The sequence below is a fragment of the Ictalurus furcatus genome, chromosome 4, assembly GCF_023375685.1.
Source record: "Ictalurus furcatus strain D&B chromosome 4, Billie_1.0, whole genome shotgun sequence".
Lineage (NCBI taxonomy): Eukaryota > Metazoa > Chordata > Actinopteri > Siluriformes > Ictaluridae > Ictalurus > Ictalurus furcatus.
In genome coordinates, this window is record NC_071258.1 from 19476644 (window position 1) to 19488959 (window position 12316).

The 12316-nt window shown below is 40.7% G+C and overlaps 1 protein-coding gene across 3 annotated transcripts in view; it reads right to left on the minus strand.

The window, feature by feature from the left end:
- Positions 1-12316, minus strand: part of rasgrf1 (Ras protein specific guanine nucleotide releasing factor 1) — a 415815-nt gene that overhangs the window by 364407 nt on the left and 39092 nt on the right. For all 3 annotated transcript variants that reach the window (XM_053623247.1, XM_053623248.1, XM_053623249.1), the window contains exon 2: positions 3443-3549. In XM_053623247.1, coding sequence (XP_053479222.1) covers positions 3443-3549 — 107 coding nt within the window. The remainder of the gene's footprint in view (positions 1-3442; positions 3550-12316) is intronic.

Sequence of the window (12316 nt, forward strand, 5' to 3'; positions counted from 1 at the left end):
TCTATACACACTGCTCCTGCATTTAAAGAAGCTTTGCATATTTGGAAGAAAACAATTACTATACATCAAGTGGACAAGACATGCAATCAGTACAGAATCAGTGCATCACACTGCCATGAAGTAAGACACTAAATCCCCAAGAATTGCAACCTCTGGCAAAAATTATTGAATCATCACACTTGGAGGATGTTCACCTGGCTTTTTTACTTTGTAGCAAATAAACAAATTACAGATATGACACAAAACATTTTTGTTTAATAGCTGAACATTCTGGCTTCGTGAAACATACCTCAAAGAAGTTAAATTACAGTCCGATCTCAATCCGCCTGAAAATTTATGGTGGAAATAAAAAAAAATTGGTCCATAACAATGCTATTCAAGAATGTCAGAACCAGCTCGATGGATCATTGTGATGATTTTTTTTTTTTTTATGGTTCCATATTTTTTTCCTCGTTTTAATCTGGAAAACAATATGGTATTAATTAAAATAATTTAATTTAATTTGTGTGAGGTATGTTTCATGAAGCCAGATTGTTCAGCTATTAAACAAAAATTGTTTTGTATCATATCTGTGATTTGTTTATTTGCTACAAAGTAAAAAATCTGGGTGAGCATCCTCCAAATGTGGTGATTCATAATTTTTGCCTGGGGTTGTAGTACCTACTTAACTACCATTATTCAATGGGTTGGTCAGCTGCAATATTAACACTTGCAGCAAGCATCATTAAGTTAAACACAGATTTTTTTTTTTCAATCAATCAATCAATAAATAAATAAATAAAATATGAGAAAAGAAACCAATCACAACAAAATATTTTTAATTCAAACTAAATAAGACACAGCACAAAACGCATGACTCATCGAACAGTGGCAAGAAAAAGTATGTGAACCTTTTGGAATTTCATGGTTTTCTGAATAAATTTGTCATAAAATGTGATCTGATCTTCATCTAAGTCAAGGGTATTGACAAATATAATTTGCCTAAAATAATAACACAAAATAAATTCTGATCCCTCATGTCTTTATTGAACACACTCATTCAACATTCAAAATGGCAGTGGAAAAAGTAAGTGAACCCTTACAATTAATAACTGGTTGACCCCACCTTGGCAGCAATAGTCTCAACCAGGCACTTCCTGTAGCTGTGGATCAGACCTGCACATTGTTCAGGAGGAATTTTAGCCCATTCTTCCTGGCAGAACTGCTTTAGCTCTGTCATATTCTTTGACGTCTTATGTGTATGGCTCTCTTCAAGTCATTCCATAGCATCTCTATTGGGATGAGGTCTGGGCACTGACTTGGCCATTTCAAAAGGTGGATTTTGTTTTTCTGAAGCCATTTTGTTATGAGAGCAAGTCTCTGGTGTTTTGGGTCATTGTCCTGTCACATCACCCAACTTCTACACAGTTTCAGCTGACGTACAGGCATTCTCACATTATCCTGAAGAATTGTCTGATACACTTGGGATTTCATCTTCCCCTCAATGATTGCAAGCTGGGCAGGCCCTGATGCAGCAAAGCAGGCCCAAATCATGATGTTTCCTTCACCATACTTTATGGTTGGGATGATGTTTTCATGATGATATGCCATGCCCTGTCTACGCTAGATGTAGTGATATGTGGTTTTAACAAATAGTTCAATCTTAGTTTCATCAGTCCACAAAACATTTTGCCAATACCGCTGTGGGGTGTCAATGTGCTCTTTTGCAAACTTCAGGCATGTAGCAATGTTCTTTTTTGTAAGCAGTGGCTTCCTTCGTGGTGTCCTGCCATAGATACCCTGCTTGTTAAATGTTTTACATATTGTAGACTCATGAACAGAGATGTTAGCCAGCTCCAATGATGCCTTCAAATCTTTGGCTGTCATTCTGGGTTGTTTCTTTACCTCATTGATGAGTCTTCGTTGTGCTCTTGGTGTCATTTTGACTGAGCGCCTACTTCTTGGTAGAGTAGCAACAGTCCCAAAGTGTCTCCATTTGTAGAATGTTTGCCTAACTGTAGACTGGTGAATTTCTAAAGTCCTTGAAATCACTTTGTAACCCTTGCCAGCTTTATGTAAATCCACAATTCTTGATCATAGATCCTCTGGAAGCTCTTTTTGGCGAGACATGGCTCACATAAGCATGTGCTTCTTGTGCAGAGCAAACTCCAAAAGTTTGAGGGGTTTTTATCAGTCAAAGTAGCTGTAGTCCACACCTCCAAACTCATTTTCTTAACGAGACTCCAATTAGCTTTTTTGAGGTCATTAACTCAAGGGTTCACATACTTTTTCCACAAGCACTATGAGGTTTTTTTGGTTGTTCTCAATAAAGACATGAGGGATCAGAATTTTTTTTGTGTTATTATTTTAGACACATTATATTTGTCAATACCCTTGACTTAGATGAAGCTCAGATCACATTTTATGACCAATTTATTCAGAAAACCATGAAATTCCAAAAGGTTCACATACTTTTTCTTGCCACTGTACACCTTGCATACATTGTACATTGTATACAGTTGATGAAAATCTCGCAAGGGTATGGAAACCTTATAAAAGCTGTTTGAAAGAGAGTTACTCTCATTAGATGAGAAGCAATCTGCATGCACAGCAATGCTCCCAAAACCTGTAAACTGTATTTACAATGTTACAAAATCACAAGATATCAACCAGTGCTGCAGGAAGTGCATGCAAGTAATGACTTGTGGATTGTTCCCATATGAGATCTAAAACACATGCAGAGGAAACATTACAGAAAACAATTAAATTAAAACAATCTAACATAATTGTTGGTACCTATACTTATGTTACACATACAGATTTATTAGAAAATACCACAGATTTTGTCTTAAGAATGCAAAAAATAACATATGAAATAACATTGTATAACTAACCCTTATTATCTAATAGAAACTGAAGATTCATTGCAATGTCCTATTATGCATGAAATATTAAGCAATGATTAAGCATGGCCACACAAAGTGCATTATCTGAACTGTGATTTGTGCATTATGCATTGCTGAGCTAACCTCCCAGTGGTGAATATATCAGCATAACCATAATATGCCAGGCACTAAAAATAATACTTAACTGAAATTATAAATATTCCCACTAAACCCAAAATCATTTTGTCCTTAAGACAATGCCGTGATTTGATTACTGCATGATGAACACATAGATCCCTAAGTTATCCTTAAAAAGTTATTAAAAGTTAGTTTTTAAAAATTTAGCCAAACTAATAAAAACATCCATAGATTACTAGTTACAGATCTTTATGACACAATTTCTGGACTTTGAATTCAAATAATGTTAATTAGAAAATGCTACTTCAGACATATTTCCACACTTGACCCAGGCATTGTAGTCCTCAGGAGAATCTGAATCTTCAATCTAGATTCTGTAAGATCTAAACTAAAGCACAGATTTCCAGGAACAGAGTTAAAGTATGGTGGAATTAGCCTACCTGGCATGTGTTATTGCTGCTACCCATTCATCGCAGTCCTTCACATCTTCAGTGCGAAGCTCAAGAGCTTTCTGATTTTCATGGTTGAAGCTGATTGTGAAATAATACTGAAATGTATAAAAAGAAAAAGCAAGTTTTAGCAGCTCATCAGTCTGGTAAAAGTCCTATTTTCAATATGAATTAATTGTTGTTTTTTTGTTTGTTTATTTGTTTGTTTTTTTACAATTTATGGTAATATACTAATATATGGTAATATACTAGACCTAAACATGGATTCTTTGTTCTTTCACGTTAACCCTTATGTTCCAGGCAGTCTTCCATCTTTTTGGTGTACACTGTCAAAATAGGCCAGGCTGCTTAAAAATTATTACATTTTAAAAATATTTTTACTGTTGCATTACACTTTTTAGGCCACCCACAAGATTTACACTCCTTTTTGCAATTTAGGTTAATAAACCTCAATTACGTGTGTACAGCTGGTGCCAAGATGTCTGAACCTGGAAAGAACTGCTATCTGAAGACAAAAGACTCTTTAATGAAAATTAACATTTGAACTCTATCCCACAGAATTAGCATCTTGAGTGGAGACTGGAAGATCACATCTCACTATTGTTCTTGTACATTCTACAAAATCCAGGTTTAGGTGGAGCATTGGGGCATGCCAACTGAGATTTTAGAGTCCAGGCTAACAACTTGGCTTTAGTTAAGTGTACTTAGACTGTAAAGGCTAAAAGGATTTTCCGTTTAGAACAACATAGTGTTGACTGACCAATCTAAATAGGGTGAGCCTTAACTTCTGATTATTGTAATATTGTTCTATTTAAGTGTACATGGGAAACATGTACATGGTATGATTATGCAAAGTTACTATTATAGAAAAGTAAAATTGGTAGACTTGTTCTGACAGTAGTGATCATGACCTCTGACTAGAGATAATGCTATTCAAATTAAGTGTGTACAGATCTATTGGGTCTAAACAAAGAAAAGGGCAAGCATGGGCAGCCATCTAAATAGTATTACTCAATTACCTCTGTCTAATGACCAAGACTGGTGAGATTATGACAGTGACATCCACGTACACATCTAAGCGACATTATAATTCGAATGAACAAGCCCAATCACTGAACTACGGTCATTTCTATATTTTGATCAATTTTGGTACAATATTTTTTTGAGCCCTCAGTTTGAACCGCTGGAATATTTTGCTGGGACTTCCTGACTAGATCATCTTGAATCTCATCATTTGAATAGAACCTTTCCAGCGATGTGAAGTAAGCTAAAAGGTCTCAACAAGCATCTCGATATGCCTCGATCAAAACTGTGAGATATGAGAACGTTTGTTACTGAATTTTTAAGGCTCTGGGTTACTGATAAGAAAATCGGGGTTCAAGCACCAGCACTGCCAAGCTGTCATGTGAGCAAAGCCCTTAACCCTCTCTGCTCCAGGGGCGCTATATCATGGCTGACCCTGTGCTCTGACCCCAGCTTCCAAACAAGCTGGGATATGTGAAGAAAAGAATTTCACTGTATTGTAATGTGACAAAATAAAAAGCTTCTTCTTCATATATATATATATATATATATATATATATATATATATATATATATATATATATATATATATATATATATATATAAAATATACACACACAGTATCTCACAAAAGTGAGTACACCCCTCACATTTTTGTAAATATTTGATTATATCTTTTCATGTGACAACACTGAAGAAATGACACTTTGCTACAATGTAAAGTAGTGAATGTGCAGCTTGTGTAACAGTGTAAATTTGCTGTCCCCTCAAAATAACTCACACAGCCATTAATGTGTAAACCGCTGGCAACAAAAGTGAGTACACCCCTAAGTGAAAATGTCCAAATTGGGCCCAATTAGCCATTTTCCCTCCACGGTGTCATGTGACTTGTTAGTGTTACAAGGTCTCAGGTGTGAATGGGGAGCAGGTGTGCTAAATTTGTGTCATCGATCTCACACTCCCTCATACTGCTCACTGGAAGTTCAACATGGCACCTCATGGCAAAGATCTGAAAAAAAGAAGTGTTGCTCTATATAAAGATGGCCTAGGCTATAAGTAGATTGCCAAGACCCTGACACTGAGCTGCAGCACGGTGGGCAATACCATACAGTGGTTTAACAGGACAGGTTCCACTCAGAACAGGCCTCGCCATGGTCGACCATGGTTGAGTGCACATGCTCAGCGTCATATCCAGAGGTTGTCTTTGGGAAACAGATGTATGAGTGCTGCCAGCATTGCTGCAGAGGTTGAAGGGGTGGGGGGGTCAGCCTGTCAGTGCTCAGATCATACGCCGCACACTGCATCAAATTTGTCTACATGGCTGTCGTCCCAAAAGGAAGCCTCTTCTAAAGATGATGCACAAGAAAGCCCGCAAACAGTTTGCTGAAGACAAGAAGACTAAGGACATGGATTACTGGAACCATGTCCTGTGGTCTGATGAGACCAAGATAAACTTATCTGGTTCAGATGGTGTCAAACGTGTGTGGCGACAACCAGGTGGGGAGTACAAAGACAAGTGTGTCTTGCCTACAGTCAAGCATGGTGGTGGGAGTGTCATGGTCTGGGGCTGCATGAGTGCTGCCGGCACTAGGGAGCTACAGTTCATTGAGGGAACCATGAATGCCAACATGTACTGTGACCTACTGAAGCAGAGACTGGGACACAAGGCAGTATTCCAGCATGATAACGACCTCAAACACACCTCCAAGACGACCACTGCCTTGCTAAAGAAGCTGAGGGTGAAGGTGATGGACTAAAACCTATTGAGCATCTGTGGGGCATCCTCAAACGGAAGGTGGAGGAGCACAAGGTCTCTAACATCAACCAGCTCCATGACGTCATCATGGAGGAGTGGAAGAGGACTCCAGTGGCAACCTGTGAAGCTCTGGTGAACTCCATGCCAAAGAGGGTTAAGGCAGTGCTGGAAAATAATGATGGCCACACAAAATATTGACACTTTTGGCCCAATTTGGACATTTTCACTTAGGGGTGTACTCACTTTTGTTGCCAGCGGTTTAGACATTAATGGCTGTGTGTTGAGTTATTTTGAGGGGACAGCAAATTTAAACTGTTACACAAGCTGTACACTTACTACTTATATATATATATATATATATATATATATATATGATCTAAAGACTGTATAATTAGTATTCAACCTCATTTCTTTTAGCAATGTAAATTAGGAATAGTGTTTCATTTTGCAATAGCTCACACTAAGTGTGACTGGCCTGTTGGCGGGGCCCCTACACAGTCCTCGAGAGGGTGGGCCCAGTGAACTATCGCCTACAACAGCCTGGTAAGCACACAAACCCTCAATTATACCATGTTAACTTTCTAAAAAAATGGGTCCAGCCTGCCCCAGTGCTCTCTGCCTTCTCTGTTGTCCCCTCAGAGCCTGACAAGTGTACCTTGGTCCATCAAAGAGAAGAGCTTACCCCCACACAGCGCCATTAGCTAATGGAGCTGGTGAACCAGTTCGCCGACAACTTCTCATCTACCCCAGGCCTGACCCACCTGGTCCAGCATGAGATCAAGACATCACCGAGAGTGGTGGTCATACACTGTGTCCCAAAGGCTTGCCGTCAAGCTATCAAGGAGGAAGTCAGCATGCTACGGGATGGAATCATTGAAGAGTCCACTTGTCCCTGGTCCAGCCTCATCATGGTGGTCCTGAAGCCCAATGGAAACTCTCGTCTTTGCAATGACTTTCGGAAGCTCAACCAAGTCTCCGAGTTCAACAGCTACCCGCTTCCCGAGTCGACGATCTGATAGAGCACCTGGGGACAGCCTGATTCATGTCCAACCTAGACCTGACAGAGGGCTATTGGCAGGTCACCCTGGCACCAGATGCAAAGACCAAAACTGCCTTCAGCACCACCAGTGACCACTAATTATTCTCTCTCGCTCTTTTTTCCAGATGCAGACAATCTTCGCAGAGAAACTCCCCGGCTACGCTGTGCACCGGCTACAAACTCCAACAGGCCTCCCATTCCTCCCATTCAATTTTAGCCCATTCCTCAGTACAGAACAGCTTCAACTCTGGAATGTTGGTGGCTTTCCTCACATGGACTGCTTGCTTCAGGTCCTTCCACAGCATTTCTACTGTATTAAGGTCAGGACTTTGACTTGTCCATTACAAAACATTCACTGTATTCTTCTTTAACCATTCTTGGTAGAATGATTTGTGTGCTTAGTGTCATTGACTTGTGACATCTCTTGCTGCATGATGCGCTTACTCCTGAGATTCAGACCAACAACAAATGTCCTGACATTTTCACATCTAATATTGTTGTTCAGTTTTCTCCTGATGGTGTATTCATGAAAATTAACATCAGCCAATGGGAAAGAGGACTTTAGTTGCTAGAGATAGTTGCTTTAAGCACTAGAGATTGCTTCTACTATCCAATTAGAAATGTGCTGCTTCTACACAGCATCACCTCTACTGTCACCGCCAAAGCAGACCAGCAACTGCTCTGACTTATGCCACTGGCCGGAGCGGTGGACATAAGCACAGAGAGCCCTTACAGGACACGGTAGCTGTTCTAGTGTGAGGAATGGAGGAGGACAGAAAGCCTGCAACACTACCCGGCTGGGCAGCAGAAGTAGGCACTTTAGGAATATAATCCGGCCTAGGATATAGGAAGGCCTTGGCTAATCCAGGGCCAAAGTCAAGGCAGGAAGGGGCAACAGAGAGAGGGTGTAGGTCTCCTTCTCGCTTGAGAGATGTCAGGGCCAGCAGAAGAGCTACCTTTAGAGTCAGAAGCTTCTCAGAAGCTGACTCTATGGGCTCAAATGGGGTGCCTGACAGACTTTCCAGGACCACAGAAAGGTCCCAGGAAGGTATGCGTGGTCTGCAGATGTGCCTCAGCCGTCTGACACCATGCATAAACCTCGATGTTGGAGGATGTTGCCCCACAGAGGCTCCATCAATAGGGACATGGCTGGCCAAAATGGTGGCCACGTAGACCCTAATTGTAGCTATCCCTCCTCAGAGGGTAAGAACTCTGTAAGAACCCTGTAAGAACTCCAGGACTGTAGCTATTGCACAGTTTACTGAGCTTACAACCTTGGTTGGGAGACCAGAACCTGTGAGCTGGTGCCACTCAGGGTCTAGGCCCATGATTTCCATAGTTCTTCCAGAGAAAGATAAATCAATCCTCTTTTTTGAAACAGTAGATCCCTACGAAAGGGAATCTCCCAAAGAGTGCTGTCTAGCGGGGATATTATCTCAGAGAACTATATTTGAGCTGGCCAATAAGGTGCTACTATCAGCAGACACAGACAGTCTTGGTGACCTCTCAATCGGGGGAAAGGCATACAGACGTGACCTCAGCCACGTGTATATCCAGCCCGTGGCATCCAGCCCTAATGGTGCGGGAGGAGTAAGGGCAAACCACAGCGGGCAGTGTCCTCTCTCCTCAGAGGCCAACACATCCTCTTCCACTTGACTGAACCTCCACCATATGGACTCCACCACTTGTGGATAGAGCCTCCAATCCCCGGGCCTCAGCCCCTGCCTTGACAGGATGTCTGCCCCTACATTACGGTTGAGCGGAATGTACATTGCAGTCACTGACAAAAACTTTCCCTCTGCTCAGAGAAGAATTAGTTGCACCTGCCTGAACAGGGGGTGCAAATGTGACCCTCCATGGTGGTTGATATATGAGACCACCGTTGTATTGTCTGGCACACCTAGCACATGGTGACCTCTCAACTGAGGAAGAAAGAATTTCAGTGCTAGGAATATGGCTCACTTTTCTAGGCAATTTATATGCCACTCTGGCTAAGGGCCGCTCCAGAGACCTTGAGCTGGACAGCCGTCTAAGACAGTGCCCCAGCTCATGAGGGAGGGGTCTGTCATTACAGTTTTGTGATAAGGAGATGCCCCTAAAGTGTGAGCCAAGGCTAGAAACTGGGGGCACCTCCAAATTCTCAGATCACGCAGGAATCACCGCGTGACACTGATTACTCTCAGGGGTTTTGTCCTCGGAAGAAACCCCCGACTTTTCAGCCACCACTGAAATGGTCTCAAGTGCAACCGGCCCAATGGAATGACATTAGCTGCTGCTGCCATAAGCCACAACAATCTCTCATAGAGACTGCAGGGGATGCCCAGACCCAGCTTTATCTTGCTCAATGTTGATAGGATTGACCCTATCCCCTAACTCTGTTCAGGATAGATATGCCCTCACAGTAGTAGAATCCCATATAAACCCTAGAAAAGTCGTCCTCTTCACTAGAGAAAGCATGCTTTTCTTGGGGTTCAACCTGAGCCCCAAGCTCCTCATGTGGGCAAGAACAACATCTCGATGTTGAATCGCCAACTCCCTGGATCGCGCTAGAATTAACCAGTCATCCAGGTAGTTTAGTACACTTTACTCACATAACCCAAAGCTTAGCAGAAGCATTAGAATATTGTGGCTATTCCATGCTTTGACTAGTTGTAATTAATCTAGTTAATTACACAGGGTTGTAAAACAACTGTGTCATGGTACCCTGTGTGTTGTTAATGCAAACGTAGGATCCAGAGGAGACCCTCAACTCACCTAGCCTGAAGCTTTGTGGAGGCATTAGAATACTGGCATTATTCTATGCTTTTATAATAACCTTTTATAATTAACACTGGTTCCCCTACCCACCTAGCCTGAAGCTTTGTGGAGGAATAACAATATTGTAGTTATTCTATGCTTTATTTTACCTTTATAATTAACACTGGTTAATTATACAATTTAAACCACAGCGAGTCACCATAACCTGTGTGTTGTTAAGGTAAACATAGGATCCAGATGAGATCCCCTACCCACTTAGCATGAAGCTTTGTGGAGGCATGAGGATACTGGCATTATTCTATGCTTAATTTACCTTTATAATTAACACTAGTTCCCCTACCCACCTAGCCTGAAGTTTTGCAGATAATAATAATAAAACTTTATTTTATAGAGCGCCTTTAAAAGCAGCTTCTCAAAGCGCTGTACACAACATAAGCAGTACACAGAAAAAAATATATATATAAGTTAATAAGAATAACAACAACAATCATAACAATAATAATAATAATAATAAAAATAAACATCAACACTCAAATGAAAGTTTCAAAAAGTATGTCTTGAGTTGAGCTTTAAAAATCCCAAAGGTCTGAGCTTCCCTAAGTTCAAGAGGAAGAGAGTTCCAAAGGGAAGGAGCATAGACAGAAAAAGCCCTGTCACCCAGGAGCCAAGCCAAGCTAAGTAATGCTTTGCATGTCAGCATCATAATTTTAAAATCGACAAGGAACCTGACCAGGAGCCAGTGCAAAGACTCCAAAACACAAGTAATATGATTGTATTTCCTGGTCCCAGTCAAGATCCTGGCAGCAGAGTTTTGTACATATTGCAGTTTATTGATTGTGGATTTAGACACTCTGGCATTACAGTAATCTTGCTGAGTGACAACAAATGAGTTAATCAGTTTTTCAGCTACAGAGAGGTTTAGTATAGGGCGCAGTCTTGCTATATTTGAAAGGTGAAAAAAGGATGCTTTAACAGTGTCTGAACATAGGAATCAAATGTAAGGCTGTTATCAAAAATTACTCCAAGGTTCCTCATCTTACTTCGAGTCGCTAGAACAGAGCCATCAACAAATAAAGATGATGGACCAGCTTTGAGAATTTGCTGACGGGAACCTATAAGCATAACTTCAGTTTTCCCACTGTTCAAAATTATTATTCATCCATGTTTTTATGTCAGAAAGAAAGAAAACAAACATCACCAGATTTTGAGTGAATATTTTGACTTTGAGTGGATATTCAGACTTTGAATGGAGTTAAATAAATATTGAAAAGTAAAGGGCCTAAAACTGATCCTTGAGGAACACCAGTGAGCACAGAGCTAGTGTCAGACCTGTAACCACCCATAGAAATAAACTGGAAACGGTCAGTAAAATAGGATTCAAACCAGTTTAAAACTGTCCCCAACACACCAAAAACACTTTCATGGCAGGTAAGTAAAAGACCATGATCAACAGTATCGAAGGTGGCTCTAAGATCAAGAAGAATCAGAATGGAAGTAGCTCCAGAATCAGAGGCCATCAACAAGTCATTGGTAACTTTGACCAACACTGTTTCACTACTGTGAAATTTATGAAAACCTGACTGAAGGGGTTAAAATAGGTTATTAATTGTAAGATGATTACACAATTGAGAGGCAACAACACGCTCAAGTATTTTTGTCAAAAACGGCACATTTGAGATGGGAAGAAAATTGTTAAAATCATCCACAGCAGCATTTTCTTTCTTTGGCACAGGTGTAACAGCAGCAGTCTTTAGTACTGCTGGAACAACCCCAGTCTCCAATGATTCATTTATAATATCAAGGATAGTAGGGCTCCAAAAATCGAAGCACGATTTAAATAGGCTTGTGGGAATTGGATCAAGTAAGCAAGTGGTTGATTTCATGCTAGATACCTCCCTTGTGAGAGCCTCAGAATCAAGCAGTGAGAAATGAGTGAAAGAAACACCAGTGAACCCAGATGGACGAAGGAGTGAAGTGGCAAAGTCAGGTGTAACAGAAATTTGTTTGCGAACATTGCAAGAAGCAGTATCAGAACTAAGCCTTCAGAAACCAAGTTACTGACTATTATTATTCTACACTAAAATTGAGCTTTTGATAATTTTGTTTTATTTAAAGGTTGATTTTAATTTCCAATTAAATCCGCAAACAGCCAGGAACGGACCCTGGCACCCAGGTACATGTTGGGGCTGCTCAGCCAGGGGAAAGCCATTCCATTTTTTAGACTTTATATAGTTGTTTTTGACATTTTCCTATTACCAGTAGGTGGCACTATGACTATAACTGAATGTTG